General features: G+C 34.2%; 2 protein-coding genes across 3 annotated transcripts in view; both read right to left on the reverse strand.

Annotated features, from left to right (window-relative positions):
* Nucleotide 1: 1 nt before the first annotated feature.
* The window catches only part of LOC123308507 (gonadotropin-releasing hormone II receptor), a 169,691-nt gene continuing 148,078 nt past the window's right edge, over nucleotides 2-21,614 (reverse strand). Inside the window, exons 1-2 of one of the 2 annotated variants that reach the window (XM_044891189.1) lie at nucleotides 9,368-10,210; nucleotides 2-460 (exon numbers count right to left, since the gene is read on the reverse strand). In XM_044891189.1, the coding sequence (XP_044747124.1) occupies nucleotides 17-460; nucleotides 9,368-10,141 (1,218 nt within the window). In that variant the 5' untranslated portion in view covers nucleotides 10,142-10,210 and the 3' untranslated portion in view covers nucleotides 2-16. Of the gene's footprint in view, nucleotides 461-9,367; nucleotides 10,211-21,614 lie in introns of those variants that run through there. The other variant, XM_044891190.1, reaches the window with a different exon arrangement.
* On the reverse strand, nucleotides 18,448-21,121 carry LOC123307130. Its single transcript, XM_044889348.1, has 2 exons — nucleotides 21,086-21,121; nucleotides 18,448-20,532 (listed from the first exon to the last, which is right to left on the reverse strand). Exons 1-2 carry the CDS (start codon nucleotides 21,119-21,121, stop codon nucleotides 18,448-18,450), a joined length of 2,121 nt encoding a protein of 706 aa, XP_044745283.1.

Raw genomic sequence — 21,614 nt, forward strand, 5'->3', positions numbered from 1 at the left:
GTTTTGGAAACAAATTTTATATGAATCGATTTTTAACCATATGACTTATAACAATACTGACTCTCTTATTGTATTCTTCAGTGTTCGTAATATCACCGTCGAAAAGTGATAAAACATTCTGGTCCTTCTTGGTATAATCCCTCAAATCACCGGCTTCATCTTGTTCAGACAACATGATTTTCAGTATGAGAAGCGCCATGTACATTCCATATTTCGCATAAACCATCCATTGTAACTGCAGTTCTCTGAAGGTCATAATTTCGTCAGGGTTTATATTGAATTGTCGCAGCATTGCTGAGAGGCTTTCGTAGTATATTTTCAGGTAGCTGTTGTGGGTGTCAAGGACCAGTTTGGAGCTGCACGAGTAGAAGAAATAAGAGAGATCTTGGATTGGACTGCCATAACCGGAAAGTTGCCAGTCCAAGAAGTAGACCTTTGATGGTTTCTGGCACTTCGTATCCTAGAGGAAACAAGTACAGTTATTAGAAATGTGCTAGAAAAAAAAAAACTGTAGAATGTTCTACAAACTAGCCTAAGTAATCAAATATTATAGTTAAGTACAAGTTTAAACTATTAATTAACCTAAAAGTGGGATTTCCGGCTACAGGACAGGCACAAATAAAACAAGTTAGTCGTAAGCCAACAATTTGCCACTTTCTATTATTTCGAGGGATGATAATAACTGTTTCATTCGTACTTTTACCATTGTTCTTTGACAAAATATGGGTTTCTAGAGCGATATTTAGTTGTTGGGACTAATTTGTTTTATTTGTCCCTGTCCTGTGACCGGAAATCCCACCTTATATAAGGTTACCTGAATAGTTTCAACTTGTTATTATAATCTTTGATTATATGCACAGGGGGGCATCCGCATGGGGGTACTGGGGGTAATTACCCACTTTCACAACAAATGTTCAAAATGTTGTCCATTTGCTTCACGACCTTTAACACACGTTGAGCCGAGTTCAATGATATTAGAATCTCGGCAAATTGATTCTCCGGTAGCAACAGAAGTCGTACTCTGTAGTTATTTTCTTTGAAATTTGACTTTATTTCCGAAACCATGAGATTTTCGGATAGGAACATCATACATCCTTTAGATGCGTATTTTTATTTTCTTAATTGAACTTCCCTATTTTTCGTCGTAGTAATTCTGTGGTGGATAATTGACCACTAATTCTGGGACAGCATTTATACAGCCTGATTGTACAGGCTTTCAGGGCAGATGCAGGACATTTTGGTGAGCCTGAATCAGTGTTCGAAAATGTCCTAACTAAATTCGTTCAAGAGATACAGGATGTTTTATGTATTTTGTCAAAAACTTTCAATCGGCATAACTCTTGAACGCCTGTATGGATCTTGATAAAAATTTGAGGGCATGCCTATGGGACAGTGCTAAAGATTTGCACATAATGACTTGTGAAGGTCCGGACTGAGAAAATTATATTCTTTATTCCACTTTTTGTAAAACATCCTCTGTACATCAAATCTTCGAAAAGCGAAGTGTTATGCCGATTGAATGTTTTTGACAAAATACATAAAACATCCTGTGTCTCTTGAACGAATATAGTTATAATAATGTATATTTGAATTCGTTTTTTCAAGCTATACCCAAATGTAGAAATGGTGACTTTCAGTTGCTACCTTGTATACAGGGTGGCCAAAATTCGTTGTCTACTAACAGGATCTCGAGAACTATAGCAGCTGGAAGAAAACGGATGACGAGCTCTTTATCGGAGAAATGGTGAAAACCGCAGCCTCCTCTTCGATACTTCGTTTTTGAGTTTGACAATTTCGTGAAGTTCTCATAACTTTTTTGTCTTTGAAGTTACAAATCTGAAACTTGAACCTTCTACGGGCACTTTTTTACGTATAATATCCACTGACGAGCTCAAAATATTTTTTCATTTCGGATCATTAGGTGAACTTTAATTTCTTTAATGCAAACTTTTATTGAATTTGTTATTCTTGAATAGGAAAAAAATCTTTTGTCTGTAAATTCTACGTATGAAAGTGCCTGAGAAGGTTCAAGTTTCAGATCTGTAACGAAAGCAAAAAAGAGTAATGAGAACTTTTCGGAATCGTCAAAATCTCAATTTTCGTTTATAACTCGAAATCTAAAAATGAAAGGGCAATTCTGTTTTCAGATTTGGATTAGTCATGATTGTGTTATCCGTTTTCTTCTAGCTGCTATAGTTCTCGAGATCTCCATTTCATGAGAGAAAAATATGTACTTTTTCTTTCTTTTTATTTCACTATTGATTAATAAGTTCCTATTACCATAGCGACTGATTTATTATTCGTGGACCCAATACTCTGTGATCGGAATTACCTATTGTCAAATCACTTTCCCCATGCATCTATTTCTAATTCATCATTATTGAAAATGGCGCAGTTTCTCGATTTTTGTTCATACATAACTCAAAATCTAGAAATGATAGGTCGATTCTGTTTTCAGACTTGGATTACTCAGGAAAAAAGATCTCGTGAATGTTTCATCCGTTTTCTTCTATCTGATATAGTTCTCGAGTCCCCTCAGTAGACAACAAATTTTGCCCACCCTGTACATTATAGCTTATATATTATTGAATCATTGAGGATCTATTCATTCATCAGAACAGCTTCATCTGAAAATTTTGTTGTTATACCTAATCCGTATGGTTCCCTGACGAACACGCACGGTACGGTACTAAATTCTCAATCAAATTAGATCGAAATATTATTTTTGATGATGCTTGTGAAAAGGTTCTTGATTTATTTTCTAGCTCGAGTTCTTCGCATCACGACTTAATTATGAACAAAAAATGGTAAACACAATGACGGTGGTTTATATAAGAGTTGAAATTGAATTTAATTTAGCATTTTCCCCAAAACTTTCCTTTCAATTTGGAATGGAAACGAGCTGAAAACAATAAAAACATCAAAATAGATCATTGTTGGAATCGCTATCAGACTCGTGTTGTAAATATTGATTTATTATTCGTCATTGAATTATAATTTCAGCGAAGGTTGCACTTGCTCAAATGAAGAGGTACAAAGTAGCAACAAGATTCAGCATAGTCAACACCTCGTTATCTTTTTCGGTCAATCTATATTATCTAATGTAACGTATTATTTGCCGTGAATCAGTCAAGATTGTAGGGAGGATTGTTGGGGTTTTAGCTATAAGAAAAACTCTCGAGCTCGATCTTTCGGAAATTTTATTTTCTCTTCATCTTAGAAGCAAGCAGTCGTGATTTTGACACATTTGTAGGTTTTTATGAAAAATTCGTTGATATCTTATGAAAATAGTAGTTTAAAATGACTTAGAAAGACTGAGGGTGTTGTATGATATATTTCTGAAACGGTAAAGAATATTTTCATAGGAAAAAACACCACTTTATGTTATATAGCTCAGCAAATAAACCTGTAGAAAAAAATCATAGTACGCCACTGGATTGCTATAAAAAAGTGTCGGTATAATGTCTTCATTTCAACATCCTAGCACAAACAGAAAAGAAACGGAGATAATGACTAAAGTTTAAATCGCCTAAATTTAAATTTTCTCTTATAACTCAAAAACAAAAGAAGATAGAGAAATGCTTGATGGCGTTATTAGTTTCTCAAAAGAAGACGACATGAATTATTAATTAATTGCCCTACGTAGCGGCGTCATTGATCTCTTATTGATACAAAGTGAGTGTAGTTGTGAAGTGTATTCTAGTGTTTTGTTGTGTGTAACTGTATTTACTTTCCTTTCTTTCTTTTTTTTCATGTATGTTCGTGTAGACCATAGGCTAAATAAATAAATAAAGATACAATATAAAGAAAGTGTCAATATCTGTACTCCACGTGGTTTCATACTGCATTGATCAATTTAACGGTATTTTTGTGGACAGAAGAAGAATAACGAATGCAGAAAGACACTTCCTTCGTTTAATAAATTAAACGGATTTTGAATTTAATCATTCAAGGATTCTAGAAAATTCATCTGAAATGAAACGGATATTCAACGGAATATCCAAATCATACTGAAATTTTCATCACACGGGATTGCATTGTCTCATGCGGAAAATTGTAGGAACCTGATGTCTAAAACGAGACTTGCATTTTATTGCGAAAACCAAGCGTCGTTACACTGTAATAGGATATCCGGTCTTGTATTACCCAAAAATAAAAACGCTTCATATTTTACACAGAAGCATTTCGCGAGTCAAGAAAATAAGAAATACTTTTAGCCCCAGTTTCACAATATATGGTTAACCCAAAGTTATGTAGAGACCAGTGGTTAAATCAAAAATTCTGTTTCACAAAATGTGGTTTATCGTTTGACCTAAAGTTAACTTGTGGTTGACTCATGGACTGAGCAATGTCAGCATGAAAATGTCTTTTTCATAGAAAGAGATAAATGATCGTCGGGCATTTACCTGTCTCTTTTTTGTTCACATCGAGGTGAGTGTGGACCAATCAAAATTCTAGAAAAAGACAACTGCATGCCCGACGTGCGTTTCTCTCTGTCACTGTTTTTGACCATATTTCATGCATAGATACTGGAAAACTGAAACACGGACTATTTTTAATGATACGGTTTATTCTATTTTCTCTCAGCTACTAGGTACAAACAAACAAAATTTTAAGCTATGTAAATTTTAGTATAGGTAAATAGATTTTCTTTCGAACTCCTTTCCCATTATTAAGAATACTAAACAAAAACAAAGACTAAGAGCAAAGAATTTTGACGAATATATTTCCGGTTCATATGAATAAACACGGTCCCATCATTTGAAATTCAAATATATTCAAGTCAAAATGTGAAATGCTTCAATGGTTACTACGACAGACTATAAAGTGAAAATAAACGTTTTGCATTTCACTTTTCTCGCTTCACTCGTTTATAATGCTTGTGTTTAACCTGAAGCGCCTCAGAGTAAAAACCCGTACAAAGTTTATCACGGAACTCCAATATGACTCCGCACTTATCGCTTGCAGCCCAGAGGATCTACAAATAATGTTGGACACCTATAAACATATATACGAGGCTTTAGGGTTTAGACTCAATATTGACAAACCAAAATCCTGGTAAGTCCGCCAGAAAACCTTCAAACAGATGGATCTCTAGAACAGGTCGAGCAGTTCAAATACTTGGGAAGCTTCATTAGTACTAGGGTTAACCTGGACACGGAAATATACAACCGTATCAGTTCAGCATTCTGGGAGCTAAAGGACAGAGTGTTTCAAAATCACGACCTCAATCTGAAGACCAAGAAAGCTGTTTAAAAACAGTGGTTCTCCCAATGCTTCTTTAAGGAAGCGAAAGCTGGATTCCCTACAGGCGTCACATTAAACATCTTGAACAAACGCAACAACGTCATCTAAGACACGTCACAAAGTTTCAAATGCAGAAGTCTTGTAGCGCGCGAGTTGTATACCAATTGTGACTCAAGTAACGAGGGCCCGACTCAGATGGAGCGGCCACATTCTGATATCGATTGAAATTTATTCTGGGAGGATTCTGCATTTCCTAATAAAATTTTGAGGGTTTTCACTCCCAATCTCTGAAACAAAATTCTGAGGATGCAAAACCCAAAATAGCGTACGGCGAATTCACAGAGGGAGCTCGGAAACTAGTGAATATCCATGCCCAGAGTGTGGAAGGATCTGTAAGTCGCGGTTGGGTCTCTTCAGTCACAGGAGGGCACACTGCGTATTATTTGTGTTCTGTGGCACACAGCGTATTATTTGTGTTCTGTGGCACACAGTCGCAAGTAGTAGAAAGTATGATCGCATCGATGGTCTTTCTGTAGATTTATTCTCAGTAACGAGATTCAGCAATGAACGAATGAATAAATCCTTGTGGCACACGAAATGTTTACGAATATGGAAGCAAACATTCTGTATTGTCAAAATATTCACAAGACTACTACCAGTATCTCGCACGAGACGAGAATGAGAAAAGTCTTTATTTCGACTAGCAATGAATAGTGTCGTCTCGAAAACGAAATGCGACGAGACAAGATTCGTTTTCTTCACTAGTTGGGCCAGCATTCAACTTAGGGTATAACCGATCAAATTATTATTTATTTTCAACTGATTGTATACTGTTGTATTGTATTATCCTGATTCTCTCTAGGTACAGAAGTACCCCTGAGAAGCTCTGGGAGCTTGGGCGACTAAAACTAGGTACTGCATAGTGCATAGATAGGATAATTTACTCATTATAGTAGGTACATCAGATTTCGATATAATAAACCTAGGTTTAGCCTATGTAACCTGCAATGGGTAGTCATAGTTCGAACCCGACTTGAAATAAAAAGAAACTGTGGCGAAGGAAAATTGAAATTTTTGCTCATTGAAGTGCCATAATGTTAGAATACGTCACATGTTTTAGTTACTTACGACGATAAAATGAATTAGTGCTATTTTTTCTTAGTCTTCTTTTGACGACAATCAATCAATATTGACTACTATAAAATTACTTGAAAATGTTGTAGAAAAATTACTTACTTGTAATCAAGGTAGTACTATAACTGAAATAATCAGAATTATTCCTTTAGATGCAGGAAACTAGAATGATTTATTGTTATATCAGTTTTTATTCTGTCTTCGTTTATGTACCCCAAAAACAAGTAGCCATTCGCCATTGAATACTCAAAGATGGTACTCAATGTACTGAAAATTTCATTTTATCCTTTTCGTTATTTCATATATGCCTGCATCAAGAAGATTCAGAATAATAAATAAGAATTAATTCATTTTTTCGAATAGAATGATTTGTTCTTATTTCACACAGACAGATGGCAACATCTGAACGGAAACCTGCACCTTCAGATTTTTTCCTCTGGGAACATTTAATGTTGGTTTTGTTTAATACAGTACAGAGATGTAGAAGAATTGAAAGTAAGGGCCGAATTATATCTTTGTCTTAAAAAAAATTCTCGACATTTTGAAAATCTTTTATAGTAAAAAAGTAACATATTCTTGATTTTAAAAAGGTAATCGAATTACCTTTTAAACATGTTTTCACTCAACCCTATTCCCATTTGAGACTTTAGGGGTTGCTGCTCATGGTTGATACAAATAATTGATTGGAACCAATCGCATAAAATGTCCACCTACGAGCCAGTGTTTACCTTTTCAAATTAACACCGTATATTAATTATTACTAAACTGAATAATTTAAAGCACCGAAAACACAACAATTGACGTCAGAAGTGAGATTGATGAAGTGACTTGTTAATTGAATTGTGAACATTATTGAATGCCGATTGTACTGATAGAATATTTCCATTCATTTTTTCGAATAGTTTACATTCATATGGAAAAACCATACTATTTTTGACGTGGAATGGCCCTTTAAATGTTTTCGAAACTATTCATATCCAGCCTGCTATAATGCTTTGCGTCTGCCGAACCAGACGATTTCAAAAAAATTTAAAATTCGGATCGGTTGAAAATATACAGCCTGTTGAAAATCCTTAAAAAAAATGCAAAATTTAGTTATATCTCAAAAACGATTTTGTTGAATGGAATGATTTTCAAAAAATAGTTTTTTCTCTTCGGACACAAAATTCCACCTTCCTAGTTTTTTCATTATGACCATTATGACATTCCATAAAAATACCAGAAATTCAAAGACCTCAACTCTTAAGAGTAAGATGAACGTTTACTAATGTATAGTGCGCCGTCTTTGTAATTTGATAATCAAAAATAAAAAAGGAATTTTTTTCGTTATCTATTCTTGTTATCCTGGCAAAGAAGGAAATGGGTTATCTTAGAATCTGGTTACTTTTGTACGAAATGAAATAAACAATAACGATAACAAATAACTACATATTCGAGATGAATGCAGAGCTGATATATGCTGAATTCCTTATAATTATCGAAAATGAAATTATTTAAATCAACGAAATCAGTCACTCATTTATTGTATGATAAATACATCTTCGTTGACCAAATCGAATGGAAAAAGTGAGTTGCTTATTTTTCTAATATACAGGATAAGTCAACATGTGTACCGAACTTTCTGTGGGAGATAGTACATTGAAAAATAAATATAGTTTGATAAATAAACTCATAGCCCAAAATGCATATTAAGGGAGATATATCCTTCCGAAGTTGATAAAATTTAAAAAAATTCTCCGCATAACTTCTTAACGGTGAAAGCTACCAGATTTTGAAATTTCGTGAATAAATGTATGCTGTTGAAATACATTTTTTTATTCCATTTTGACGTTTATACACGACATTACTCAACCCACAGAAACAAGGGTAAGTTAACGTTTATCCATTCAGTGAAATAAAATTTTTTTAACTCACAAGTGAATTGAAATAACATGAACTTGACCAGATAAACGTCATCTTGATCTTGTCGCTATGTATTGAATAATGCCCTAGCAACAATCAATCGAAGCGATACCTTTCATGTCATTTCATAAATTAGATAATTCTTTGGAAAGTGTTATCATTCGAATCCTAATCAAAATGGAATAAAATTTTGTACACAACACGTGAGTCAAAAATGTTTATTCATTCGAAGAAATAACCCTACTCGCCTTTCGGGCTCGTGGGTTAAACTTTCTTCTCATAAATAAACATTCATTTAACTCACTTGTTGTATTAATAACTATTATTACACTTCTACATTTCTGATATTTTTATACAGGGTGCTTTTAGAGAGTGAGTCATTATTTTTTTCGTTGTATCGTTTTGGTGAAAAATAATAGAAATTACAAGAGAATGGTACAACTAAGAAGTTGCCGCAAAAAAGTCATGTCCATCCTCTAAAAACACCCTTTATAACAATATCAGAAATGAAGAAGTGCTATAAATTTTTTTATTTAAACAACTTATATTTATGCACGAAATTTCAATCTTGTGGCATTCACAGTTTAGAAGTTATGCGAAAAACCTTTTTTTATCAACTTTGGAAGGATATACCTCCCTCACTATGCATTTTGGGCCATGAGTTTATCCATCGAATTATACTTATTTTTCAATGTACTATCAGCTTCAGAAAGATCGGTGCACATTTTTGACTCACCCTGTATATAAATTATAATAGCTTATTTCGAAGGCTAAAATCTAATATTCAACGCTTAGAGAAACTTCAGTGTCAGGTTTTCAGAGGTGAGATAGTCATTTCTGAAAATATCTCAGAAAAATTGGGCAAATTTGTTATTTGATTATCTTTAATGAAAATATTCCGCAAAATAACGTACCCATATATTGAACGTTTTTGATCTTCAAGAAGTAGATTGAAAGGACATTTATCGATTTTGGGAATGATTCTTGCGACTGGCAAATATTTTCCAAACTATTTGTGAAAAATTCCTATGAATATTTTGTAAATAAAATTACGAATAATTTATTGAAAGTGTTTTTAACGAACCTGATATTTGAACATAATGTTGTTGCACCAGTTGTCTCCGTGTTGTATCACACTGTATTTATCTCTAGTTTTCAGAGTTTGATTGAAAAAAACGTTCGCCGTTTCCATGAATCGCTTCAGTCCCGCCACAGCTGCATCATTTCCCCTTACGGCTTTCAGGGCCCTGTCCATCGCATTTACCATGGAATCCCCCATTTCCGTCTTCGACATATTTTCATTGAGGACATTGCGATAATTTTCGGTGAGTTTGGAAAAGACGCCAGGTTTCAACTTCTTCAAAGCGTACGAGAGAGCATGGAACTTCCCATACTGGGCCATTACTGCACCCACATGGTGGGAGTCCATGGGTCTTTTTCTGTCCCATAATTTGAAACCTTTTGTTTTCAGGTTCTCCAAGACTAGACATTCCTCATTTATGTCGTTTAAACCCCCGTAAAAACGGGCAGTTCCGTCAAAGACATCCTTCACTTTGTGCTCCCTTTGAAGATCGGATAATTCTCTTAGAATAACTCCATAAAAGAAATTTTCTCGCTCGTAGACCTGGTGTACGGGGACTTTCTTTCTCAGTTCTTCTCCTTGAAGTGCCGATTTAAGGATGAGGTGCAATTCATTCTTCGTCAGTGTTTGTCGGATGGTTACCACAGTTATTATTCCGAAATAATTATCTCCTTTAAGCGAACCTTGGTCCAACTCTAAGTTGTAATGTTCGAACCCTTCTGATTTTGCTATTTCGTCTATGAATTGCTTCTGGCGATCGGATATTGTTGGACTCATGTCTGTGTTTGACTTGTTACCACTGCTACTGAATCAAAACTGAAGCGCTTTGAACTTTAATTATACACGTTCCTACACCACTATTTCAATATATGCCTTCAATAATATATGCACTATTATTGTTTCTGTATATGGCGGGACACATTAATTAAGAGCAAAAGGTAGGTCGATCACACTCAGACAATAATATATCTGTATGCCCTTTTCGATCGCACAATTGCAATATGATGAATACGAAGTTGAAAAGTTCAATGATTTTCCTGCTGAAGTCGTTGACAAGAAAACCGACAAAATCACTTTCGTTCGCGGTTAAAATTCAATGAGATTCCTGCAAACCTTTTCAGACTATACTCTAAGTAACTGAGATTCAATGAACTTGAATGTTCTTTCTAATCTCATTCAAGTAATGAATAACAATTGAAGTGAATTACATACAGAGAATTAATTATTCCTTATACCTTACGAAAATATATTGAGAAATTCTTATCCTACTATAGAACCAAACAAAATTTCAATGTCAAAATATTTTATTACTTAACATATTCTCCTCTTAATTGGATAAATTTATTACAAAATAAAATCATGTCATGAACTGCATCTATATTTTCGGGGACAGACACAGAAACTGGCCTTCCCGATCGGTCATCATCTTGAATGGAGAATTTACCTCTTCTGAAGCTTGCAGTCCAATTTTTCGCGGTCGCATACGAAGGACACCAAGGGTATTAAGCTTATCTCCGTAAATCTGCTTACCTCTCATCCCTTTTAAATACGGGTACTTCATGATGGCTCGATACTCCAATTTTTCGATTTTCACAATTTCGGTGGACATCTTCTTTCTTTTAATTTATTGCGTATTGCGTAACTCTTACATCCTTTTTTCCTCAAACTTTACACTGAGACTTCTAATGAGTTATTGTTCGTTGCTATGGTAACGCAATATTTTTTTATGCATGGTACTAGTCTAGGCTAACTAGATATCAATACATCCTCGTACTTCAGTAAAGTGATTTTTGATGGTTCCATTTTTTAATTACAGAAAACAGAAAAAACAGTTCATCAACTATGGTCCCAGAGAATGGTTTTGAGTAATCATTTCCTAAAATTCCTAAAAATTGTAACTTTTCTGGCTCTCGATACTTGACCCAACGAATTCAATAAGCATAATTGCATTCTACCAATTAAGAGGGCTCTACACCGTTTTAGTAGTCAGTTCATAAAAAGAAAATGAATATCTTACGTCAGAAACCACTAATTTATATGGGGTTTTCATTATGATTCAATTCAATCAGTCCCATAGATCAGTCCGTCACCTCGGAAAGTCAGAATTTTTTTTATTCGTCAAACGGAAAAAAAATAAAATTATTCATTCATTTTATTAACTATCCGAGGGGCAATTATCTGTTCCATGAATTTCCATATGAAGAATTTCCTCGAAAAGTCTCGCCATTGGCTACAATTCGTATGAAATTGAAAACGTTCGTTAAGGGGAAGTAGTACAAACGATTCGAGACCAAGACGATCGACATTGGTTGCTTTACGGATGCTACCCCAAATACGGAAATGTGCCACATTTTTTAGCAATAGTATGAAAATAGTATGAATTACGAACTGATACAGTTGAAAAATAGAAATTACCAAGCGAGAGGTTATATTAGGAATATTGAATAATTTTCAGTTATTCCTGAATTTCAGCGTAATTTTGGTAAATATCACTATGAAAATTTTTGAAATTTGAAAAAATTGAATCGCCGATGCCACCCCGTCGTTATTTTTATAGAAATATGTTGAAAAATCGTCAAAAAATGATTGTAAAAACAAGTTTCATGGACACTTATGTTCAATTTTTTTTTCTCATAAAAAACCAACTAAATTGGAAAAAAGTGAAGGGGTGACATCAAGACGTTCTTTAATTTCAATTTAATGAAAGAATCAAGTCTTCAGGTACAAAATTGAAGGCCGTTTTTGAATAGAGATTCTTGAGGTAATTATTACTTCCCCTTAAGTGTTGCCATCTACAAGAGGAAACTATTGTACTCGTAATATCCGTAACTTTTACTTATCGTTCAAGTGTTCCGGCAACACCCCACATTCTGGTAGTCTCTTTATATTAGTGGTGTTATGTGGTCTTTCCCCCTTTACGACTTACACGTATTATTTATATGTGGCGAGAAAGTCCCGTGGTATAAACTCCTCTTAACTACAGAATATTTGCATTTCAGTAAATTCGTTGAATTGGCATGGTGTACCAGGCTACTTGTAACAAACTGATAGGGTAGATGTTATTATTGAAAATAGGAACGAATTTTCCTCACCAAGGGAGCCAACTTTTCACTTCCGCTACACAGGGTGTCAAAGTTGAAAAAATAGTTGTTTTTAAACGAAATTAATTTATATACCGGGTGTCCCAGAGCTTTTAGGCCAGCAGATATCTCAGTTACCTGCGGAAAAAAAAAATTGAAAAAAATACTTGTCGTAGGTTGGTGGTTTTGGTATAATAAAAGGTCAACTTGAGGCGATTACTTAGTTTTCTTGACTGTATAAATATAAAAATAATTGAAGGGAAGAATGCATTCAGCCACAACGAACGATTTGCCAAAGAATAGATTCTTCATTCTCTAAGTACTTATTACATTAATTCATAATTAAAATTTTAAGGTTGATTCAGAGAAGGTAGAAAACATATACAGGGTGAGTCTTTGACTCGTACAAATATATTAACGGTAGATTCTTGAGGTCAAAAGAAACACCTTTTTCCTTTACCATTTTTTTCCGAATCGGCTCGGTTTAAAGGATACAGGGTGTTGTAAAACCATAGAAAAATTAATTTTTAGTTGTATCTCACTAACGCTTTTATCGAATGGAATAAATTTCGGAATATAGTTATTCATTTATTTGATGAATCTTTTTCGAACACTCACGTCTTTTAGTTTTCTCATTATGATCATTTCGTACCATAAAAATACCAACCATTCAAAAAACCCAACTCATGAAACTAAGTTGGCCGCTATCTGAAGGATATTTTAACTATGCAGAACGTTTTGTAAAATAAAAGTATTCTTCATTTTTTTCGTATAATGAGCCGTTTCGAGTAATTTGATGTTCGAAAATTAAAAAGTATCTGTGGAGTTTGAAAAATTGGGTAGGTATTTTAATTGGCTGATTACAACACTGTTTAAAAGATCCACAGATGTGTAGTGTCACAGATTCAGCTAGTTATTCTGAAGGTTTTTTTAAGCTTAATTGAAATTTACAATGTACTAATCTTAAGTATTAAGTAAATGTGTTGATATATTACCTGACATGAAGAAGTTATCAAACATTGATACTTCTGTACAATACTTCAATTAAAGTCAATTGGTAATTCTAAAGGTAATTTTGTTTTTTCAGAGGTGGCACAGCTCATTATGAAAACTTGAAATGGCTATATCTTTCTATCAGGGCCGAATCGAAAAAAGTGGTATAAGAAAAAAGCGTTTTTTTTTTACCTCAAGGATCTTCTTTGAAAATATTTGTACGAGTCAAAGACTCACCCTGTATAGGTACGATATTTGAAAAATAATAATGCTTCGTGAAAAATTTCAATATGTAGCGTTTCAATTCGTCTGGAAATATTCTCGTCCCATGATTTGTAACTATGCAGTACGAGGTAAAAATCATGGTTGTTCAATTTCACTAATCTTTAATGACATTAACGACCAAACCCGTAGTTCAATACGCATACTACTTACTTATTTTCTATCGAATTGAATTGAGCGAAGAGCACAATTCGAATGCATGCATATATGCATGCATTTGAATTGAACGAGGAGTGTTATTGTAATCGAATTCGTTACAAAGTTGCTTTGGAAATCTACATATGAAATGTATCTGATCGCATAACAATGTCGGATTCAGCTTTTGAGACTGGGAGGGTCAGATGAGATGTTGTGTGGTGGGTGAATGAGTATTTATTTCTATGAAAATTATAGAATTTTAGTGACCCTTTTAGTCCATGATGCATGATGCCCTTTTCGCATAATAAAAGGTCCTTTCGTTTGCATAAAAAGTGTAACACTTTTCTACACTCGATTTTAGTATTCGTTTGCTGATTGAATTTACACCAGGGTAGAGGAAAAAATGTTATTTATTTAACTATTATAAACGTTGATAGTGTGTTTCATGAAACTTTGATTGCCCGATTAATGATTGAATAGAAATAGATGTAGAGATTAGAGAATCATTGAATGAACATATAATAGGTGTTCCTAAATTGAAGGTACAAACGAAAAGAGGAGATTTCTTGAGTAATTTTGAGAATAAAAAAAAATTTCATTAACTTGGGACCGCGAACGATTCGTTTTCGAGATACAGGATGTTAAAGTTAGAATTTCTCTCAATTTTTTCTCTTATAGTATCTATCTACACTTCACAAGATACTCAACGTGAAATTTGGCTAAAGTATTATAATTAGTAGTTCACACCATGTGACATGCCAATTTCGATAGCAAATCTACAGGGTGATTTTTCTGGAACACTGTCCCTGTTTTCCTCCAGGTGAGCCACTGTCAATTTGAATAATATGAAGAGAAGCTTTGTTGTTATACTTTACTTTAAGGTCTCTTATACAGGGTGTACCAAGTTCGAGGTCCTATTAGATTAGACGTTTCTGGAGAACTGGACTTATTTGAAAATGTGGATTATGATATTGTTCGACATTATCTACTGAGATAAAATATTCTTGAAGCATAAACACTTTCAGTTATACAGGGTGTTGGCGCCCCGTATAATTATTTCACATTTTTCAGTTCACTTATAAATTAAAAGGACCATATGCGTTATTTACGCATATGTACATATGTCTGTTTTTCTTCTCAGTATTCGTCTATCTATGAATGAAATGGCTGTTATTTTCGCTTCATTAGATTTTTCCGCCGCTAAAATTAATTACTATAATTTATTAGTTTTGTGAAATCACAATTAGTGTGGTGTTACAACGCTCATTTAGAACTGTTGAAGAAGGCTTAGGAGACAACATCTATTCTCCAGTTTCTGGTATCAGTGGGTATATCTTATCATCTTTAATCCTTACTTTTCCTTTCAAGCCTTCCTAATATTTCACCTAGAAATGTCGTAAGAGTACCAGAAAACCCACCAGGAATCATACCAGAGGTCAAAAGTAAGTGGTCTATTTGGGCATTGAACTGGTTTTTATACATACATTTTTTGCATTTCATCTTTTTTCACATACAGTCTGCTGAATTTTGATTGGTTGAATTCATTATCGCTAAGGTCTCTTGGATTAAATTCATTTTAACATTAAATAAACCAAGGCCTCATCACAGGGAATGAAAGTAAATTTTTCCAAAAACTTTTTTTAACTTTGCCTTTCCTGATAGAATATTCAATTCTGAATATATTTCTGTTCACATGGTTGCATTTGTCCTAATGGTTTTCAAAATATTGGGGAAAAACTGAAAAGAAAAGGAGATATGCTTATTCAGTATTAATCCTTGAGTATTAACCCCCCTTGAGTATTAACCTTGAATTGAATACTCAAAAGTATTATGTTCGATATTCCTATTCTGAATATCTCAAGCACAAACCGTTATCACATTTTTGAAGTCGAAGAATGTGGGAATATTGTACATTCTCTGAATTTCGAAAAACTTGCCACATGGTGTTTCAAATTTTGTGTCACAAATGACGATAAAGATTTGCCCATAACTTTAGTTTTTCAAATTAGAACCCTAACTTTTTATGATTGCGTTGGGTTCTGCGAATAAAAATAATGATAGTGTTTTAACATGTTTATGCTCCTAAAATAAAATCCTAAATAATTCAGAAATTATTCATTTTTAGAGCATTGACATATTAGAATACTGTCATTATTTTTCTTCGCAGAACCCAACGCAATCATAAAAAATTAGGGTTCTAATTTGAAAACCGAAAGTTATGGGTGAAGCTTTATTCCCATTTTTGCACAACATTTGGAACAGCCCGTGGCTAGTTTTTCGAAATTCGGAAAGCGTGAAAACGCTTTGTGCTTAAGACATTTAGAATAGGAATACCGAACATAATACTGAATAAGCATATCTTTCTTTTTTTCAGTTTTCCCTCAATATTATGAAACCATTTGGACGAATGCAACGATTTGAACAGAAATATATTGAAAATTGAATGCTGAATCATATCAAAAACGAAAAAATAGAAAAATATATTTTTTTAATTTTATTTCCATTCCCTGTATAACTGTAACAGCTCACGCTGCAAGAATATTTCAGCTCAGTATATAATGTCGAACAATATCATAATACAAATTTTCAGATTTCAAATAGGTCCAGTTCTCTAGAAATGTCTAATTCTAATAGGCCCTCGAACTTGGTACACCCTGTAGTTTGGTCGTATTTGCTACCGATTCTAAGAAAAAATTTTGAATGATACTTTCGAAATCCTCTGAAATATCCGAATGGGCATAAAAATTCAGTTAGTAAGCTGTCGTTAATAATTTCATTGTTAGTTTTGACGCATCAAATGAAACTCGGTATTTCTAATAATGAATGTATTTTCACGTCTTGTTTTGATACCAATCCAAAAATTCAAATTTCAACACTGCGTATCTCGAAAAAAAAATGTGTGCGATCCCATGTTTATGGAACTTTTTTTTCTCTTCTTCGATTATAACTCCAATTTAGGAATACTCTGTATATTATAGATCATAATTTGATTAAAGAACGATATTTTGAATGCTCATGACATAATTATTAGTTGAAAACAAATTGATGTTTATCCGTCAATTAATCGTTGATTTCCCGATCAAGCTTTGTAAAACCGGGGGCTCTTTTTTTGCTTTTTTGGAAGGAAAGGAATTATTACATTCAAGTCTGTTTATTTTCGAGATATTTCTATTATATCTCATAACAGATTTTATAGGCATATGTTGATAATTGAATCCGAGTTTAGATGTCTCTCGAGATTACCAACTTTATTGGAGTCTCGGGATTCAAAATGGAATAACTACGTGATCCTTCTACGCCTTCGTAGACTTGGGACCGGTAAGAGTAAGTTTATAGAGATCTCCGGAACGGAAATTAATTCAAAACGGAGTATTACGAACGAGCAGATGATGCACCTTTTAGCTCGAATAGTTTCTAGAGGTATGAGGATAATGCAAAATTTGAGCAACTCACAGGGGCGGATGGGCTACCTCGAACCGTCCCGGGAATTTTCTTGCAGACCGGCCCACTTCAAGAACGAAAAAAGTAGTTTTAAGGTGGGGGTTCAGCGGAGTAGCTAGAATGAAAAAGACTTTTTAATGAGCAGCCCCTAAGGTTGGCATCTGAAAAGCAATTTTTAATTTTTTTTTACAATTCAGAAAACTGTCAAAAAATTGAGCTGACATTTTGTGGTAGCGAGAAGGCAATGAAAACATTAGGTGATATTTCCATATAATTGTGAGGGGTAGAAAGACGTTTCGTATTCAAGTAATACTTTTGAGAAATTAATTTTTGATAGCTTGATTTATTTTGAACAAATAAGATCTCTCGTCATTTCCTGCTTTATGTGACAGTTTTTACCTAGTTGGGGGATATCATGCTGAAATTATAGGGAAACACCACTACTCAATTTGATTTCTGTCCGTTTTCCACTTTCTTAGAAAAAAATTAACCATTTCTTTTCATATGCCATCTTCACTCTTCAGGGGGCTGTTTATAAGCAGGGGCTGCTCAAAAAAAATGAAAGACCCACTAAAATATTTTCGCAGGAATTTGGACAAATTTTTATTCGTTATCCTTTTAGTACATCGCCAACGTTTCGAATCGGTTGTGATTCTTTCTCAAGGCTGGAATGTCAAAATAAAACTAGAAACAGATAAAAAGGACCTAGAGACGATCTACCACTCACCTCGTATTTCATCGGATTGAATATCGTCAATTTTATTAAAATAATTGTATAAGTATCTCGAATTAAATTTCATTTAATCTTCAAGTGGTTCATGTGTTGTTAACACGACATGGGTAAACAGAATCGTCTCACGGTACGTTCCACAAATCGCAATGAGTGACATGGAGATGACATTCAACTCTCCCATAAAACATTATATATGTTCGTTAAAATATCACATCTCGGGTAAAAAACAATAAGGTAAAAACAACAATGGTAATATACAACTTAAAAACTAAATCAAAACATTTTGTTCTTGGTGGATGCACCTTAGACACATTCAAATGACTTTCACCATAAAATACCAAAATGAACAAACAACACAAACATCGAGGCTCCGAAAGCTCTCAGTTGTATCCATAATTAAGAACCACCATTTTGAGTCACTGAACCCCAGCATTGCCCAATATAAGACCATCATACACCAAACTGAGATGTTGGACGTCTTCCCTATAGTTTACTGTGTTGTTGGACCTTATGTGAACCATTTCGCTAATTAGTCGTCTACCGTAGATAGGTTCGTAATCCAGAACTGTGACCTCCGAGAAGTTGAATTTATGTCCTTCAGCATGAACGTGTGCAGCGAGAGCCGTTCCCTGTGTTATGTGAGATTTTTCTGCATCATTTTTATGTTGTCTTATCCTCTCCTGTAGTAGTTGTTTTGTCTGGCCTATGTAGCATTTTGTGCAGTTATTGCATTCTATTTTATAAACAATTTCTGATTGCTGTAAAATTGGTGTTCTTTCTTTTAGTTTTGTGTAAAATTTCATCTTATTATTGAGAACATTATAGAATGCTGCAGCACCATTGTATTCGCGGAAAATTCTTTCAATCTTATATGACAATGTAGGATAAAATACTAGTTTGAAATATTTTTTAGTTGTTATATGTTGTGATGTTAATGTGCTCTGTGATGTGCTCACCGTCTCTACGTCTGTGTCGATGTTCGATCTGATAGTACGTTTCGCTCTATTGTAGATGTTTATACAGGTTTTTATGTAGTATGTTGGATAGTTGTTCTGTTTCAGGATTTCAGTCACTTTATTCAAGTTATTTATTCTATATTCCTCATCGCTCAGAGAAATCGCTCTATTTATCAAATTTCCTGCTATATTCCTCTTTTGCGAGAAGCTGTGATTGGAATGGAAATTTACGCACCTACCCGTGTTGATCGGCTTCGTGTACCAATTTGTTTTCAATCTATTTTTCTCTCTGATGATTAATATGTCCAAAAATGGGATACTCCGGTTCCTTTCTCTTTCTAGGGTAAACCTTATTTTCTGGTGGAATGAGTTAAAAACGTTCAGAGTCTCTTCAATTTTTTCTTTAGGTATCAATAGTAATGTATCATCAACATAGAGTTTTATTAGAGGGATATGGAAATTCAACTTTGATATCACATACGTAAACAAAGCGAGCATAACTAATTTCGCAAATGTCGAGCTCGCCGGGGAACCCATTGCTGTACCCTCTATTTTATCATAGAAAACACCCTCAAAAACAAAGTACCCTCCTTCAAAACATAAATCTACAAGATAAACAAATTCTTTCCTTCTCAAATTCGTGAAGTTTTTAATATAGTGCCATTGATCTTTGATTGTTTTGATGACCAATTCTTTCGGAATGTTTGTAAACAAAGAAATTACATCCAGTGACACTAATTCATAACCATCCGGTACTACTGTTGATTTCAGTTCTTCAACCAACATGAATGAGTTTTTAACATCGAACACAGAGGTTGATAGAACATCACTGAGTATTTCGTGTAGGAACTTTGCAATTTTGTAGCTGGGAGATTTTATGCTACTAACTACAGGTCTTAATTTTACTTCTCTTTTATGGGTTTTCCTAAGGAAGTATATTTTCGGTGCTACATTATTATACGATATTAGCATCTTGTACTGTGATTCTGTTATGATCGAGTCTTTCTTAAGTAGTTTTAAGTAATTATTAATTTTGTTCTGGATTCTTTTGGTTGGGTCAGATGGTAATGCCCTGTATGTTGCTCCATCATTCAGCATTTTTTTAGCCTCTGTAACATATTCGTCTTTATACATTATTACCGTGGTGTTACCTTTATCTGAGTTTCCTATGATTATTTCCGGGTGTTCCTTGATGAATCTTCCAGTTCGTATAAAGTGTTGTCTGAATGGGTCTTTGGGTTGTCGGTTCATTCTCACGAAGTTGTTGATTATTCCAACGCATCTTCCTCTGACCTGGTTTCTCTCATCCTCATCTTGAAACGTTGTTTGTGTGAAATTTTCTATATCTTTGATTAGTTGAAGTTTTGGAATGTGATCAGGTATAATCCCATGTTTCGGTCCGAGTCCCAAAATTAGTTTAACTTCTTCAGGAATCGCGACGTCGGTGTAATTGTTCACGAATCGGTCTGACTGTATAGCACCCACAGGGTGTCTCTGGTCTACAATTAGTCTATCGAGCTTTTTAATATTTTCGGTTTTGACTCTCTGCGTAAATTTCCATTCCAATCACAGCTTCTCGCAAAAGAGGAATATAGCAGGAAATTTGATAAATAGAGCGATTTCTCTGAGCGATGAGGAATATAGAATAAATAACTTGAATAAAGTGACTGAAATCCTGAAACAGAACAACTATCCAACATACTACATAAAAACCTGTATAAACATCTACAATAGAGCGAAACGTACTATCAGATCGAACATCGACACAGACGTAGAGACGGTGAGCACATCACAGAGCACATTAACATCACAACATATAACAACTAAAAAATATTTCAAACTAGTATTTTATCCTACATTGTCATATAAGATTGAAAGAATTTTCCGCGAATACAATGGTGCTGCAGCATTCTATAATGTTCTCAATAATAAGATGAAATTTTACACAAAACTAAAAGAAAGAACACCAATTTTACAGCAATCAGAAATTGTTTATAAAATAGAATGCAATAACTGCACAAAATGCTACATAGGCCAGACAAAACAACTACTACAGGAGAGGATAAGACAACATAAAAATGATGCAGAAAAATCTCACATAACACAGGGAACGGCTCTCGCTGCACACGTTCATGCTGAAGGACATAAATTCAACTTCTCGGAGGTCACAGTTCTGGATTACGAACCTATCTACGGTAGACGACTAATTAGCGAAATGGTTCACATAAGGTCCAACAACACAGTAAACTATAGGGAAGACGTCCAACATCTCAGTTTGGTGTATGATGGTCTTATATTGGGCAATGCTGGGGTTCAGTGACTCAAAATGGTGGTTCTTAATTATGGATACAACTGAGAGCTTTCGGAGCCTCGATGTTTGTGTTGTTTGTTCATTTTGGTATTTTATGGTGAAAGTCATTTGAATGTGTCTAAGGTGCATCCACCAAGAACAAAATGTTTTGATTTAGTTTTTAAGTTGTATATTACCATTGTTGTTTTTACCTTATTGTTTTTTACCCGAGATGTGATATTTTAACGAACATATATAATGTTTTATGGGAGAGTTGAATGTCATCTCCATGTCACTCATTGCGATTTGTGGAACGTACCGTGAGACGATTCTGTTT

This window comes from Coccinella septempunctata, chromosome 2, assembly GCF_907165205.1.
Source record: "Coccinella septempunctata chromosome 2, icCocSept1.1, whole genome shotgun sequence".
NCBI lineage: Eukaryota > Metazoa > Arthropoda > Insecta > Coleoptera > Coccinellidae > Coccinella > Coccinella septempunctata.

Excerpts from the sequence above, each read along its gene's own strand:
- LOC123307130 (XM_044889348.1), bottom strand. The coding sequence starts at position 21,121 with ATGAACGTGTGCAGCGAGAGCCGTTCCCTGTGTTAT. Across the intron at positions 20,533-21,085 it reads AGAGCCGTTCCCTGTGTTAT|AGAGTCAAAACCGAAAATAT; the intron begins GTGAGATTTTTC and ends AAATTTACGCAG.